This window comes from Glandiceps talaboti, chromosome 11 (genome assembly GCF_964340395.1).
Source record: "Glandiceps talaboti chromosome 11, keGlaTala1.1, whole genome shotgun sequence".
Classification (NCBI taxonomy): Eukaryota; Metazoa; Hemichordata; class Enteropneusta; family Spengelidae; genus Glandiceps; species Glandiceps talaboti.
The window spans coordinates 13,736,400-13,754,690 of NC_135559.1; the positions used below are offsets into that span (position 1 = coordinate 13,736,400).

The following is an 18,291-nucleotide window of genomic DNA, read 5'->3' on the forward strand; positions in this document are numbered from 1 at the left end:
ATATCTGACTTTATGTTTATGACACTTGACTGGTGTTCTTGTACGATACACATGTGACTATAACGATGTAAATTGGTTGATCCCTGTGCCATAAATTTTAACAATCACCATGAGAATTGAAGTAGTTTGTTTGTTTATTCTGCACACTACACTATGATAAGTCAAAGTAAAAGTCGTTACATTCTTTAACACCTTGATGTTCTTGGCAGCTATTATAAAAAAAGAGGTTTGTTTCCGTTCAATCTGATTAAAATTTGATGTAGGGAACTTACATATAATCCATTATTATACCAAAAAGGTACAGAAAAACAAAATGTCGACATTCTTGTTGTTTAAACTGATACTCCATACAGTATGCTTTCCCTACCACTTGAAAATTGAGAGCGGGCCTATGAATTTTGTCTTGCTTGATGGAATTTCTATAAATCTGCTAGTAGTTGTACTACACTGATGTAGCTGTACCCATATATTATACATCCAACATACCTATCTTTGGTTTTCAAGTACAGATCTTTAGAATCCAGTGTTCTAACTTCATTATGTTTTCTGTTGTAGTTTTCACAAAACAACTGAATTGAAAAAAAAGAAGATATTTAAATGTTATTCCCTAATATTTTTCTTTGTTCAGACAAGGAAAATATGAGTGACCTAAAGGGTCTTTGTCACTACTCATCTAGTGACTCGTAGTGACAACCCTTAGGTGACAAGTATTTTCCAGCTGAATAAAGAAAAATATTGCAGAATAACATAATTATACAAGCACCAGTAATATCAAAGAAAAATCGAGGAAAGTAATGGCATTTCTGAACGTTGTGACTCATATTTTCGGACACAGCAGAACCAGTGACATAAACATGCGTTGTCATGATATAGTCACACGTTGTCGTGGCATAGAATGACCAGAGTATATATTTCATATTTTTCGTTCTAAACGGCTTGTGCATGGTATAATATGAAGTATTTGCAATTTCAGACATCGTCACCAAAATCCAAACCAACCAATAGTTTGGTAAGTTGCTGCAAAGGGTCCCTGTATAACTGATATATTGTCTACATATCTAAAAGCTAGGCAGAATATCCAGAGTCATATATGTCATGTCAAGTAACTTGCGAAAAAACACCAGTGTGTTCACTTGCTAGTAGTAAGCAGGAATGAGACAAGTTTCATGCAAAGACATACAATGTACCTGTAACTTGTCAAAGTATAAACACCACATGAGCCCTGGATCCCATAACTCTGTTTACTGATAGAACGCTATACATTACATGCATTTACATACTGAGGTTACTCTTACTGTTACATTATAACTTCAATATATATAAACAAATTGATGGTTTCGTGAACCTACATCAGATGCGTATCGATTGTAATGGGTTTTTTTACCTAATTTTCTCCTTGCATGAAGTCTTTCCATGGCTCACTCTATTCAAGCAAATGCGCTGATACATTTTCACAAGTTATAACATGATTTGGAGTATGTAAAACAGCGTTGTTCAGTGTCCTGTCACTTTTCCAAAACTACTGGAAATTCTACCAGCTTAGAATACAAATCATTGCTTTAAAATTAATGACTGTAATTCTGTAAGTGTCCAATGATAAACTACCTCATAAACATTTTACCACCCACGCAGTTCATTTCACACTTTACTTTCATTTCCACTAATGTGTCACCAGACACACCTTAAATAAATCAAATTGATAAAATATTTTAAACAAAGCTGTTTGGTACTTGTCCTTTCAGTTTACTTTCGTTTCAGTCTTTTCAGCTATGTTCAAATTTCACTCAGATTAAGTTCCCAGTCTTCTTCCTGACAAAGGGGTGGGGTGGGATGGGGCAGGGCAGACAAATCTTCTCAGATTGTCCTAAATACATATCATACAGTTCAGTACTCTCCCTGACTAAGGGATGAGGGGACAGACAAACTTTCACTAAGCTTGTCCCTCTAATTCTTCAGACTAAAGGGGTGGAGTTGGGGTAGGAGTGGGGTGGGGCAGACAAATTTTCAATCAAAGTTCCTCTTAGACTAATACATATCATACATGTCGCTATTCTCCCTGATTAGTGGTGGGGTAGGCTAGCTTAGAGACTACGCTATCTGATTCTGACATTCTAGCTTGATTTATATGTTCTGGTAGACGACACTTTCAGTCCACACATCCAAGTCTCTGGACTAGGGGTCGGGCAGACAAACTTTTACTCACAATTTCTCCTCTAGTATATTTCATACATGTTAGTATTTCCTCTGACTAAAAAAGTGTGCAATCACCATCTAAATGAGATCAACATCATAACTACAGTTTTAAAGAAGCAAGCGGCTGGCTACATTGCATTTAAAAAACAGTAAAATAGACAAATAAATTGATACTGTGATGAATTCCATTTACTGTACACTTACCTGGAGTACGTCTTTTACTTTCCCTCCTTTCTCCTCGTCCCATTTCACTACCATAGTGAATTCCGGGAAAGACTCGATATGCATATAAAACTTCATCTTTGTTTTTTCTATACTGTCAAATCATGCCTGTTAAGAAGACAATATATTTCATGATTTTTTAAAATGAATTTCTACATCATGACAACCAGTGTCTATGTCATTGTTCCGTGATACTTGAAAAATGAGTCAAAACATTCAAAATCAATATTATTTTTCTTGATTTTTCATGAATTATGTTTGAGGTGGTATAATTATATTATTCTCTAATATTTTCCTTTCATTCAGCTGGAAAATACTCATGACCTAAGGGTTGTCACTACTCCTCTAGCAACTCGTAGTGACAAGGCCCCTTAGGTCACTCATATTTCCTTGGCTGAACGAAGAAAAATATTGGGGAACAATATCTAAATATTACTCACTTTTGCAAGTACAACAACTGTAATATCTGCTGCCTTGAGAGTTGCGTATGTCAAAGGATGTACTTTGTTACAAACAAAACCTGCAAATAATCTATAAACGACAAGGAACAGGACTGGGGAGGGGGAGGTATGGACTGTGTTTGTTTAATCTTATCATCCTTATTAACACTGCTAGGTAACAATGTTAGACCTATTTCTGGTTATCTTTACATTGCTGATAGCAAAGACAAAAATAAAAAATAATTCTTAAATTTTTCAAGGACAACAAAAGTTTGATAATATTTAACTTCATGAAGTTGTTTTCGCATTGCACCCAAATTTTCAAGTAGCTCACCAAAGCTTTCGCCAGGTATCCACCATGGCTTCGTCTGTGTTTTCTGAAGTCATGACACATGTCCATAGACCCTCCACCAACGTATAATCTCTTCTCGTCTTTTGCGAGATTTTATGTGTGATTTATGTAGTGTCACAAGGTTTTTACACCCAGGACAGGAAGTCTTCATTACCGCTATAGTAACAGGATTAATTAAACTTAATGTATGCAAACAGAGTTCGTTTCATTGGAAATGCCGCAGTTGTGTATCCTGTTGATGGAGGGTCTATGCACATGTCTGACTTCAGACAATTATCCCAAATTCTCAGAAGTTGGTAACGTCCCCTATCACGGTTCATAGATGGTTTTAAAGTCCGAATACGAATCGCTTCCTAAACCTTCACCTAAACCAGTCCAACTAACGGTGCAATACGAAGTTAGATTCATGAACTTAGACTGACTGTTTGCACAGACGAGTTTTCATCATAATATTTAACTTATACTGACTAATCAGTCATTTATACATTCATTAACATAAAATGATATCTCATTCTCACCTTGATAACTTTCTTGTAGATTTTACATCAAGAAAGATATTGAACAGTCACCAACTTGCAATCACACCTTGGTTAGCCTTCTGCTACTTCTTCTACATGATAAAATAAAACAAGATGGTTAAAAAAGTGAACATACAGCATAGTACATTTCAAGTATAGCATGTGGATGTTGTTTTTTTCAGATGTTTTTTGTCTAGCCAACTTTTGGGTCAAATATGAACAAAAGTTAGCATTTCCTAGCCTTTACTCTATGATGACACACACACAAAAAACAGTTTTGATCAATTCAACTTGCAATATGCAATTTTGTCTTTATTAGAAGGCACACTGGCCTATAGGAAAATGAAATAAGAAACATTTACGATTTACAAATGGAAATATTTTTTTTTCCACTACGAAGTTACCTTATCAAATGCCCCTGCTTTCTCTAACTCTCATATCATTCAATATATCATTCTCTCAAACCAGAGTTGATGTTTCTGCCATGACACTGCGAAATATTGATGTCTTGACTTAAGCGGTGCCATAAAGGGGCTATGAAGAGGCTATGGTTTATGACAGTGCAATATATATATGAAATATTCTTTGTGTGTACCCTGGTGTGCATGCTTGTATTCACTCACTATACCCCTGAGTGATTACACAGGAGTGCATACAACAGTCTACAAGATATATAGGGCTACTTCTACATTGTTATCTCATACACATTCTTTGGATGTTATGCTAGGTATAAATACCTAGACTACAAGTACTTTAATACTGACCCCTGTACAGTAACTCTTTGTACTCTGTGTAGAGTCAAATATTTAAAATACATTACAGGTAAATGTTTTTAAATTCTGTTATTAATCAACCATGCTATAAATTATGACGAATGACTCCTAATATTGCTGATAAAAACTAGACTTCAACACTTTTAAAATATCATTTATTCTGGGAAAGTTATTTCATATTCCATAAATTGTCTGAGAAATTATTTTACTGCATAATTAAATTTCATAAATTACTTCTCTTAACAACTTTTTTGGTGGTGAATCCTGAATTTTTGCTAATGTCTTGTCAGTATCATCAGGGTTGTACCACGAAAATTAGTTAAAATTTGGGGTTCATTTCCAAGGACTTTGTGTTGACTCTGTGAGCAGAATTTTTCATTAATTAGTAGCTACGAACCCAGACTCCATGAACATTCATTCTTATTAATACCATTATTGTACAATTTTCAATGCTAGTTTATACTTTACATATATTCAATTCTGTGGTTGTAATGTAAAGTTAAACCTCAAACTTGACATCACAAAAATTTTCGATGTTACTTGCTAAATGTCCTAATACATGTATGAGTACTCATATTGCAATCAAATACAAACAAGGTTTACATGTACCGGTATAACCAATATCAAGGACAGCCATGGTAACAAACACCTAAGGCTTATATAGCTTCTACTGTAGTCTGGTGTTATCCTTTACCAAATCTCAAGATCTCTCTTTATGGGGGTTAGAGATGATTTCATACCACGTTGGCATCTCGACTACTTATACTGGCTTGACAGTATATCCCAGAGACTTGGCTATCTGACTTGACATACTGGCTTGACAGTATAGCCCAGAGACTTGGCTATCTGACTTGACATACTGGCTTGACAGTATAGCCCAGAGACTTGGCTATCTGACTTGACATACTGACTTGACATACTGGTGTAACAGATATGTTCTGATGAACAACATTTTCAAGTCAGATAGCCAAGTCTCTTCTGAGTTACGATATGGCAAACTGCAGCTCCTTATCAAATCAAGAACACCACACGATAAGCTTAACAAAGTCATTAATACCCTTACCAAAAGAACCAGCTGTAAATAATGATTTCACTACAACAGGCTCTACTATTTTTTGAATTCAAAAACACTAGGTTTTCTATCTGTTCTGCTTCTTTACCTACATATACCTGTGGTCTTGAAGGACTAGCGAAGCTACATCAGCCATCCAAGCCACCAGTTTGATTTTTAAACTTTTTCCTCTTCACAAAAATTCAAAATGGCAGTTAGGTTTGCTGAGTAGTGAAGTAGCATTAGTCCTTCAAGACTATACATGTAGCTAGGCTGTGAATAACACCACCGAGATGACAATCTGCAACCCTTGTCAAATGACAAACACCACACAGTAACCTGGAAAAATATCATTATGCCAAGTATTCAAACAGATGCAAATAATGAACATAATTAACTTTGATATCAAAATTTTCCATTCTCCCATAAACCATCCCTCAATATCGGCTAATTTTATCTGCATTTCAACAGCCACGTCATCAATGTGACCGACCCTCATAAAATTCTGTACACCACAAACCAACCTGGATCATATCCTTATGCCAATGAATACCATGAGACAAGCTTCATGTCTTGTCAGGAAACTTCACAGCTATAGCAGAGGCATACACATCGACCGCACACAGATTTCAAAAGGCTTGCACTTTGCATCTCCATATTGCTGTTCTGACCTACATCCTACCCACCTACAGTATCACCAGCCAAACTGAAAATGATTTCTAACTTATCAACACAATGTTACTTGTTTGCTCTTTACAACACACCCACGTACCTATACTCCTACGCAGACATGGCATTCTGACCAATCAGGTCAGACTTAACTATGGTCCAATACCTAGACCTTGTGGCATTCTGGAATGTACTGTATTAATGTTTAACTTTAATTGCATACCCTGCTACACATGATTTACCACATGCTTTATACCAGTTACCTTTCACTCTACATATTTTACAGCTTTGAAATTAATTTCAGATCGAAATATACATGAACGTCGTTGTCTCTAATTATTTCTTTGGTCAAATAAAACAACTATTTGTGATAATTTAGGACGTATTTCCAAGGAAATATATTAATAAGTCTGATTGTAAGTCCATTTCAAGCTCTAAAGACTGCCAACGGGTGACCCACTTCCAGCATCTACAGATATGAAATGCCTAACTCCAACCATACATTTTGTAAGTAACATGTACATACAGTGATTGGCTGCTTTTTACAAGGTTTGGAAACCCTAGTAACAGAGGGGTAAGGTCTGGAAAATTTTGGAGGGGAACCCCTCGTAACAGAAGGGGAAATCTGGTAAAATTTGCATAGATTTCTATACCATGTACATGTACCATAATTGTGGTGGGGTACTCCAGTAACAGAAGGGGAAATCTGGTAAACCTTGCATAGATTTCTATACCTTGTACATGTACCATAATTGTGGTTGGGTACTCCAGTAACAGAAGGGGAAATCTGGTAAAATTTGCATAGCTTTCTATACCTTATACCATAATTTCAATGGGGAAGCCTAGTAGATTTTAGCTACTTAAAGGACTATGTTTCAATCCCAGGTCATTGCATTAGTATTATCTTAATAAGTATTACATGGGGTTATTCTTTTATTGTGATTTAACTTTTTTTTATATCTCTGCCAAACAGGTTTCAGAGTTGACCTACACTTCAATCCTACTCTGCTGTGGGCCTTCAACACCCTTTAACAAAAACACAGGACTATAAAAGTTAAATTAGCAAACTCATTCTGATGAGGATTGTTAACTCAAGACACAACAGGAGTAGTCTACTTTGACAAAGCAATAAAGTGTGTACATGTAGGGGTAGACTGTAATATGTGGTGTCACTCTGCCCTCACTGGCCAATGTGTGAGGGCACCCTGTCACAATGTACATGCATGTACCTTACAGACTAATGTAGGGATGTACGGGGTAGACTGTAAGATACATCCAGTAGCCGATGTGTGAGGGCAGCCCATCATGATGTACATGGATCTTACAGATTAATGTAGGGGTAGACTGTAAGATGCATCGTGTAACTCTACCCTCGCCCGGGTGGCTAATGTGTGAGGGCAGCCCATCAAGACGCACATGTACCTTACAGACTAACGTAGGGGTGGGGTAATCACACCCTCCCCCCTCTATCATACTTTTAATCCCTGTTATCTAAGTGGTTGAAGATTCTGTGTACTTTTGAGTAGCCTAATGTCTACATGTAGTTACATTGTACTTAGGGATTTTGACTATCATTTCCCAAACATCACAACCAGTATTTCGCTAAATGTTTTTTTTTACTTTATTGAAGCTACGCTATGGACAGAAGATGGTGCAAATTCTAATTGGGTATTATTATATGTTATCACATGGCTAGAACTTCGAAGCAACTTAGAGATTAAAACGGCTGCTATTATGAATATTAACGAACCTGTCTCAGCAGACAGGTGTAGCCAATCACTTAGGGATAGATTTTATAATGGACATGTCTGTAGTGGGTCGAACGTCACGCTGCAGGAAATAACCTAATTCTAAGTTTTAGGTTTGAACAGTATTATACACTACCGTTACGGGAAATTCTGGTTATGGTAAGAGACGATTGTCAAAATCCTCACACGACTAGACACTAGGCCAACTTTTGAGTGATTTTCTCAGATAATATGTCATCTGAACTGAGCATGCTCAGATGCAGAGCATTATTGGGATTACTTTTAGTTGTGGTTACCTAGTCTCCTTGTAAGAATCTGGGAAACAGTCTTGAAAATTTATTGGTTACACATAATGTGGCAAGATTACTTACAGCAGTGACCATGCTGATTCATATATCTAATAATACCACATTTCCAAATTTCCTACTATATTCTTCAAGATAGTCTGCAAATTCTAATTTCCACTTGTGAAATGACCCAAGTTTAGGACAATCCATTACAAAATACTTGAAAAATTTATGTTTGACTACAGTGTTTTGATATTTGTTTCATGCTGATGATTAAATAGACAATGTAAAGTTACAGAGTAACAACGGAAAAATGATTCAATATAAACGAACAGAATTTCTGCAAAACTTGAAAGATTTCAAAGTATTTCTGCATAGCTAAAGATGCAAAGTAGTCCATTCTAATGGAATTGCTAGAGTAAAGCTGACAAAGCACCCATTGATTAAACGAGGAGGCGTTTCAGGACATGACCTTTGACCTGACCATAAGGTGAAATGTACTGGATTTAGTGGTTATGGCTAGGAATGTTTAAATGGTAGACAATCAGTATGGTTTAATTTATGACATTACAAATGAATACAATTTAACAATGTTTGTCAAAGGTGACATAAAATATGAACGAGGGAAAGGTTGAACAAGCCAAAGACAAAAACATTGAAAGGAACTTTGACAGGTATGTTTTAATGCATTTTTCTAAACTCATGTCAACATAACAATTCTAGTTTTAATTTAATCACAACAGTTGCAGCCAGTGTGCCGTCTAAGCCAATTTGATGCACCACTAATGTACACAATTTCTAGTGACGCACCAAAATTTGGTGTTCCCCTATCTCTTACATTTAGTGACGCACAATAAATCCCAGTTTTTCTCATTTTGATTTATAACTACAAAATTTGGCTATCATTAGAGAGCACACTGGTTGCAGCACTGACCCTGTACATTAGGTTAATATACACCTGCTACTGTACAAGTAAATATACTGATTAATATGTGGTCTGATTTTCCTCACACACTAGAATGTTGATGAGTCATTAAAGTGGAAGGCCATAAATTGCCTTGCACATTTGCAAACAGGAAGTGGAAAATATAGCACCCTCTAGTGTTGAACACCAATGTGGGGGAATAACATACACTACAGCATATACCAAACACTGCATGTCCCACTCCAACAATGGGATTGATTAGAAACATTTCATTGAATGTTGGTAATTGGAGGTGATGTCATGGATCAAAGTATAGCAAATAGCACAGAATTACTTGGCAAATGCGTTTGCAGTAGTTAGTTTTGTGATGATCCAAAACTTATTTTTATCTCTTATGCCACACCAAATGCCCTCATCATGCCCTCTGCATTGGGAGGAAAAATGTCATGTATGAATCAAAACCAGAAAACACCAATAAATCAAGCCTTGTGATTTTGTTATTTGGTTGTCAGTGAACATGAAATGGTCTTCAGTTTGTACTGGATTTAATCACAGACAAGTAAGAAATGTCTATTTGTTTGTGGTTTAATTTACTACCAAACCTACTCCCCAAGACTATCGCATTCATTGGTCAACAATTTCATGATGTGTTAAAATTGGAAATACCTCCTACACACTGGGTTTGAACAAAAAGTGGCAATTTTCATTTTAAGTATGCACAAATTTCAAATTATCACTTTTCATTTAAAATTTTAAGTATATATTTTTTTTTAAATATCTGCCTTATTTACTTACTTTAAATAAACTAATCTAACGACACAAAAACAAAACAAAAACGAAAGTTAGGATCACAAATGTTCCTGGACACTTGGTTCATAGTTGAAATGAACTTTTCTACTCATTAGAAGTCAAAATTTTCATTTGCAAAAATCACGTTATTATAAGAGGAATTACAAAATGATTTTGCGACTACGGCGACTCAAAGTGATATGACCTGCTCGGGGACATGCTGAGGACAAGTGATGACGGCCGACCGGCTTTGACACCAATGATAACATTTCGTGAATAGCGCCAGCTATCAAATGTTTTGGCATGACATGTTAAACTTCAGCGAATCGGTAAAAGTTTTCGGATTTCAGTGGGTAAGTTTTTCTACAGATGTATATTTTTTCCCGTTATCAAAAATAGAAAAATAAAAATATGTCCTCCTTTTTCCGTGTAGTTTTTGTCGACTGCCAAATAAGTATTCAAGAGACGTCAAAATGGTGAAAATGCAATATAAACACACATTCTATCTCTTTTTATATTCACGCTAACAGCGTTTTTTTAAATACGTAAGTTAGATATATTACTAGGGTGTTCTTTGTGTAAGGATAATATTTCTGGTCACCAGAGACACTGTACCCAACGCTCCGACATCTGATTGCCAAGGCCTTGATCCGGACTCTCATCTGAGTAAAAAAAATGTCAAACACATCGGACGCGACGCTGTTTCTCCGGACTTTGACCCCATTTAGAGATTCCGTGAATCTACAAGATATCGTGACACTTTTGTGGGGGAGAGAAATAGCAAGCGGGTTCGTTGCCAAAGAAAGAACAATGTACATCCATACCTGATACAGTGGACGAGAGATTAGCAAAACAAAAGTTACTCGGTGAAGTTTACTTGAATCACCTGGTCGGCCATGTTCAGAAGAGCATTCTGGGTAAATTGTCTGAGCATGTCAGCCCTCCAATACCATTATTTATATAGGGGTGTTGCGGTTTGTATTCTAGCGCGGGTAGAAAGCAGATTTATTTGCATCAAATATGTTTGAACGTTTTGCAAACTAGTCATATGTATGTGTTAATATTAAAATTAGGTCCCTAAAAAACTTTTATTACGGAAGAGTAAGCTTCTTTTTTTGAGGTAGAACTAGTCCCTGCCCCATACGTTACCGACGCTAAGTGGTGACGTCATTTTTGCCCGATAACGTTCTCCACCCATATGTTGGGTGTGCCGGTTGAAATTGAATGCAACATAATCAGCACTACGCTCATGAATTTTATCACAGCTGAGCGAAAAAGCGTCGGGTGAAACACCGGTAACATCACATTTGAAGGTATGTACGATATGTTGTCAATACTTGGACCAATTTATTTGATAATATATCCCCCAAGACGGTGAGAATCCGTTCACCTTTCGACGAAGGTTGTTGTCCGGATACACGAGGGCGGCCGGCAGGTGTTATGGGTAGGGTGTCTACGAACTGTGTTACGAAAAATGCTCGTGGTACATAAAAGTGCACTGCAACCAACCCCCCTGGAGTGAAATGCTTACCTAGTACTGTTTGTTACAAAACATCCAGAAAATGTTCACATATTTCCATAGCCAAGGAATCCCTGCCCAGTCCCGAAAGTTGCACTTTCAACCCCCGTGAAAAAATCGTACCAACCGTCCGATAACCAGGAAAAGTGACATAGTTGTTTATGATTTGGGTTGAAATTTACCTTCTGCGATACGTTGTCGGTAACAATAAAACCAATTTCTTAGTGAAAACGGTAATATAAATAAATTATTTCAAATGTGATTTGCAATCTACGATTAATATCACGTTAGCTGTGTAGTATTTGTATTATTTGTACCAGCTTCACACCAGTACAAATGTATGTATGTACTAATGTAGGGATGTATGTTAGCACAACAATGAATTTGAAATAACAATTCAATTTTCAGTAATATGCGAAATGTAAATAAATCAACTGAATATTTGTTCATATCACTGAACTGTATCAAAATTAGTAATGTAAAAATGTTCTACTATATCATACATCAAAAGAATTTTGATGGAATAGATGGAATACCTAACATCTGTAATTTATACAGCAAACATAAGTTGTATGACTGTGTTATGGTACCCTGTCCAACAAAAATGTCACAGGAATGGTCTTGAAATGAGAATAGTATTTGGATTGTTAATCCAGGGATCTCATTTAGGTTACCATAGTTACAGTGTTATCTGAAATATCTGTATAGTATGGGTATTCACTATTTCTAAACAAGTAATTGACCTTACAGTTACAAAGTACTTGTACCATTTACAGATGTAACTTTTGGACTCAGAAGTTCAGAATGACCTTGTCTGTTTTACTTTGCATTTTGAAAGCAAAATCTGATGTAAATTAATATCAAGTTGTCACATTGTTCCTTATTATGGTGTATTTATATCCCAGATGATCAAAATATTGAGTAGGAATTGGTCAATTTGAACCAGAGGTACTAAGTATGTTGTGATGATAGCCTAAGATCAAAACATCAAAGTTCCTAACTTGGTTTGTCCATCTCAATAATAGATCCATGGTTTGTCCCACTCTCTCCTGAAAAGACCTAAAATGTCTTGAAATGGATTCCAGATCTGGTACCAAGTTTCTGACTGAGGATCCTAGGTTTATATTGAATAAGCAAATAATAATCACAAACAGTAAAGTTCTCATCGAATTTTTAAAGTTATAGTCCTGGGAATTTTGCAAAAGCACAGTTCACTCCAGGGTCTGCATATAATCACTGTAGTATCTCGTGTTATGTAGGCAAAAAAAAAGAGATAAGTTAGATAACGATCGGAAACCAGATACATAGTTTGCTAAGGTTAAAATACGATCAGACATTAGTGATCTTCAACAGCTCTCAAAAATTATCAGGAAAGAAACAATGGTAGAAAATGACTAAAAGTTTGATAGCAGTCACATGAAATCAATTCAGATATCACTAGATGTGTTGGTATTCGGTACAGACAGAATCTGTCCTTGCATTGTATTCTGTTCAATTATGGGTGTTCCTTGAAAATATATTTTGAAATAACAACTATATTGTTCACTGTGTTGTGACCTCTTTGATAACACAAAGGGTGTGAGGTAATATCTTCACCAGTTATACAGACACAGCACACCTTTACATTTAGTAGTTACCCCAGTCTAGTGTATTACCAGTAGCATACATGGTGCCCCACCTTTTGGAAATTCCTTTTGTCTATGAAATTCCACACCGCCATTCATTCGTAAATTTGCACATTGTCACCACAAAGAAATGCACAATCACAGTAACAAATCTTTTAAAGACCGGTTTTACAGAAGAACATGTTATAGGCAATGGTCAAGGTTGTATGTGGACTTTTAAGTATTCAAATATCTATGGCGATCATACTACTATTACCGTAGTACTAGGATCAAGGTACATTTCTGAATGAGAGCTGGCTTAAAAGTTAAAGCAGTAGGTTACCCAGTCATCGTAGTCAAATATTTGTCAAGGCTTGGCCTATTTCCATTTGACCTTACCTATTTTGTCCACATATGTGCAACCTGTCCTTCAGAAACAGTGAGAATGGACTACCGTACTTGAATATTAGGGGTTGTGGTCCAAGTATTGGTTGTCAACTTGTTGGCACATTCCTATAGAAGTACACACACAACATAAAAGTTAGTATGAAGATTGAAGTAGCTATATCATGGATATGGGGTATTGTGTGTGTGTATCCAAAGGTCTTGTTGGCAACACCCCCTTTTAGTGACCTTACCTTCAGGAGGTGTATTTTACTATTGTTCTTGCAATTTTACGTACAAGTTTTGGAGTTGACAAGTTGTTAGAACTGTTTGTACAGTGAAAAGTAGTCAGAGATTAAATGAAGAATGGCAATAATATAAAACTACGGTATCACAATCTAGTTCACTCAGTAAAGACCAGTAGCATTTTGTGTTGGAATTCAAATTGATATGGAAGTGTACTCATATAATGAGGTATATTTTGTCAACAGTTTAATGTTTATTCTACTTTGATTTCTGTTATCAAGTAATGAGGAGGAAAGAATAGAAAGAGTCAGTTAAGTTGTTTGGGGGATGACTCATTAATTCAGCTGTAAAATTATAGAGTTACAGATACATGCAAATTAATTTATGGTTTTCGCAGCTTCATTCAAGTTACTGTCATCAAATGTATCTAGCCACATACATGTAAGGTAATGTATTTCTTTTCATCGCTCTTCTAAAATTATATCCATTGTTTATTGCATAACTCCTATATTGATAGACAGAGTATTGTATTTGAACAATAGCCAATAGTGTTACACAAACAATTGAAAAATATTTTGATTGTTTTTCAGAAGTTGGGTATTGTGTTCCTTTATTCCTTGCTCACAGTGTTTCGTTTAAGACTAGAGTGGTATGTTGGTAAAATGCACCAGAATTTCCTAGTTAGTTTGTCATGTTTCCACTGTACTATGTTTGGTCAAACTATTGCTATGTCAGATTAACCCACTTGCCCTTTTCTATTAACAGGGTTCCCATCCTTCGCCAAAACAATAATGGTCATATCCACCATGGCCAATGGCACATTTCTTAAATTTTGTAGAAGTTTTGTTTGTATTCTCCATTTCTTGCACCTGTGTCCTGCTAAAATCCCTCGTGGAGAACACTTGTGGTTGTCAGTGTACATGTACATATGTATATTGTAACCAACAGTTAGAGACTTGTCACATCTCACCATCTCAAGCCTACCTTTAGACTTGTCATGTCTTACTCACCATCTCAAGCCTACCTTTAGATTTGTCATGTCTCACTCACTATCTCACTCACCATCTCAAGCCTACCTTTACACTTGTCATGTCTCACTCACTATCTCACTCACCATCTCAAGCCTACCTTTAGACTTGTCATGTCTCACTCACTATCTCACTCACCATCTCAAGCCTACCTTTACACTTGTCATGGTCTCACCATCTCAAGCCTACCTTTAGACTTGTCATGTCTTACTCACCATCTCAAGCCTACCTTTAGATTTGTCACATCTCACCATCTCAAGCCTACCTTTAGACTTGTCATGTCTCACCATCTCAAGCCTACCTTTAGACTTGTCATGTCTCACCATCTCAAACCTACCTTTAGACTTGTCATGTCTTACTTACCATCTCAGGCCTACCTTTAGACTTGTCATGTCTCACCATCTCAAACTTATCTGAAAGGTAGGTTTGAGATAATGAGATCAAGATAACTCTGTGGGCTGTGTCAATAAACATCTAGTTATGAAAACAATTATTACCTTGGGGCTATTAATGGTATTGCTTCACAAGGTCAAGTCATGTGTATATATTATATTAAAATAGTTATTGAATTCTGACCTAATAATAATGATATTTATTTTTAACATTTGTCACAAATACAAAAGATAGACAGATGACCTTAGGAATGAGTCATACCTCAGTACCAGAACATGATAGCTAATATTAATGTCATGACTCTCACTGTCGGGTATAAAACCTCCACCCAATAAATGATTAATGTTTATGTAGTAGGTGCTCAGTAAGACAAGGTATCGTTAGTGGAGTAATGGTATGTTACTATGTTCTCTCTCTCAGTATAAAAACTCCACCCAGTATGTGGTTAACTTATTGCGTTGTCGACTTAATGCATATTTATTGTATGTTTACTGAATAAGGTATAGTCCAATGAATTAAGTTATTAGTTAGAAGGTTAATTCAAGAGCACACCATTGTGTCACATGTGTGGTCTCTACAGACTAGTCCACAAAAGACTATCCTATGTGAAGACTTTAATAATATAAGATTTTCTCAACCTGTGTGCCCTGAAGTGAAATCCTTATTCAGAATGCACTCAGAAATAGCTTTTTCGAAATCTTAATAAATCGAACAAGGCTGCTGGAATATGTGTGGGAGATTTCTGCTTGCTTACTTGTGCTAGAAATGGCCTTTGAAAAACCTTACTTTATAATGAATCTCTCAAGGTTGCTAGAAAATATTCATAGGTTAAGGCCAAAAAAAAGAGTTGTTTCTGGTCAGCGTGTGCATCACTTAAATACCCTCATGTCGTTCTTTTTTTTTAGTTTGTCCAGCCCATGCAGTCTGCAGATCCGAGGGGAAACACAAAAATAACCCTCCCTACTTCAGTGAAGACAACTGTAAAGTCAATCATGAACAAGCACACACACTTGCTCTAAAGTACTAAATAAAAAGAACAGTACCTGCCATAAATAGTAGATTGAGTGACAGGTTTGTTGAGAATAAAAAAAGAAAATCACATCGTCGCACCACTTTAGACAAAATGTCCTGACCAGAAACAATTTTTTTTGGCCTTCTGTGGGAGATTTCGGCCTACTTACTGTACATACATGTATTATTACAGTCTATCAGTCTATTGTCATCCCCAAACCCACCCATTGTTCTCATTGTCTATGACCATAAATCTAATTTCTGATGAATGAAATCTGAGGAGAAATTCTCTTGTTGTAAATTTCCTGTACAATCAAGGTTGGCTGTAACAATTAACTAGAAACCCAGGAAGTCAGATCACACAATAGACATTAGCATATTTTACATAGCTACTTCCTTGTATGTTGTCGGGGAAAATCTACTTGTGCATACTCAACATGGTACTGTGCTCTTTATTTAAAGGTCAAAATGTTAAATTTGAAATACTTAATGATATGGTAGACTTATCTGTCACCCTTGTTACTATACTATTGTCTGCATTGTATTGTTACAAAACGTTGTACACTACAGAATTGCTTTTGGATTTGATAGCTTAGCTGTTGTAATACCAAGTCATGCTTTCTCGCTAGCAGCGTCGCTCTTATGGAACAGTATACCACTTGAACTTCTTTGTCACTTGCTGTCGATAAATTCAAGAAGGATGTGAAGACACATCTGTGTGGAAGAGCTTCCTAACTTTTATAACTATCTGGCATTGTTCATCACCATGGAACATTGCATCGCATCGCATTGGATTTTGGCACTATACAAATTATTCGATTGATTGATTAGCCTGGTATTAAAGGGGAACACCACTCCAGGAAGTAAAGGCATTTTAGTGAACTTTGAGTCTTGAGAGTCATTTCATAATTTCACATCGCAGAAACTTCTTGCAATTGCCGAGAAACACCAAATTGAGAGTGTTGTTTCACATTCATTGTTCTGTGATTGACTTAGCACTGATCCAGGGTTACCTCATGGAAGTCAGCAGACATACAAAACATACGTGATATGGTACATGTAAAAAGTCTTTGGACAGGTTAGTACACAACTCATAACTGTACATACATGTACATCATCATACTACATGTATTCTTGTGGTGCTTGTTATCTCTTTGAAGGCTGGGTAACTTTAGAGTTTAAGATGGTGACAAATGATACTGGGTTTGAACCCTAAATTGACATTTAACATATTGGGATCTGAGAAGTCTCAGGGTAGTAAAAGCCAGTTGGGTCTACCATTAACTTGAGTTACCAAGTTAGGAATTAATAGACAGACAACTGGTATTCAAGAGCTACAAGGTACAACCACCTGTTAAGTTGTATACAGGTGTTTATTGTGTGTCTGCTAGGCCTCTTGTACTAAGACCTTGGATCTGTACTCTGAAGGTTGCCAAACAAAAGCTGAAGATGACAGTACCCCAGGTATGCAGCTCCAGCAATAGGCCATTCGAGACTGCAAACAGGAAATTGATAATACAGCACCCTCGCTCTAACTGGGGGTATCATCACCTCGCAGTCACAGTACCGTTTCTTAAAAGTTTTGTCCCATGGTATTCTGTAGAAGTGTAAATCAGGGGAGTTTTTCGAATTGTTCAGACATTGAGGAAAGCAGCAGTGCTCTATGATTAACTGAGTAACCTATACCATGTATACCCCCACAGACAGGAAGTAGAGTACACCACAGACAGGAAGTAGAGCGCCACCATGGCAAATTTTGGAAAGGCCTATTCCTCGACAGTGCCTATGGCTCTATTATGTGACCTTTGGTCACTTTAATCCTTTTCAGGCCAAGTTCTTGTAAAACATACCAAGTAATGGCTGTGGCAGGTGTAGGGTTAAAAGTTATCAGAACTGCTTGAGTTTAGCAGCTACATGTACACTCGGCTGGAACAACATACTAATGGATGCATAAATGTAAATAAAATATACATGTACATTTAAATATGCAAATTTATGCGATGATGTCACTAGTCTATATTTACATGTATTTAGGTTAGTAAATAGATACAAAATGATTGTAATGGAGAAATTTGATATCAAACAGCCTGTGTATACTTACACCCAAATTTCTTTCATTATTGAAATGTGGAGGAATGG

General features: G+C 36.4%; 2 protein-coding genes across 3 annotated transcripts in view; one reads left to right on the forward strand and one right to left on the reverse strand.

The window, feature by feature from the left end:
• LOC144442265 (uncharacterized) overlaps positions 1-10,872 on the reverse strand; it is a 31,660-nt gene extending 20,788 nt beyond the window's left edge. The window contains exons 1-4 of one of the 2 annotated variants that reach the window (XM_078131564.1): positions 10,792-10,872; positions 3,726-3,817; positions 2,398-2,523; positions 487-569 (exon numbers count right to left, since the gene is read on the reverse strand). In XM_078131564.1, coding sequence (XP_077987690.1) covers positions 487-569; positions 2,398-2,493 — 179 coding nt within the window. In that variant the 5' untranslated portion in view covers positions 2,494-2,523; positions 3,726-3,817; positions 10,792-10,872. Of the gene's footprint in view, positions 1-486; positions 570-1,384; positions 1,506-2,397; positions 2,524-3,725; positions 3,818-10,791 lie in introns of those variants that run through there. The other variant, XM_078131565.1, reaches the window with a different exon arrangement.
• Positions 10,873-11,173: 301 nt separating this feature from the next.
• The window catches only part of LOC144442373 (myosin-VIIa-like), a 69,041-nt gene continuing 61,923 nt past the window's right edge, over positions 11,174-18,291 (forward strand). Inside the window, exon 1 of the mRNA XM_078131701.1 lies at positions 11,174-11,280. The gene's annotated coding sequence lies outside the window, so the exon portion shown is untranslated. The remainder of the gene's footprint in view (positions 11,281-18,291) is intronic.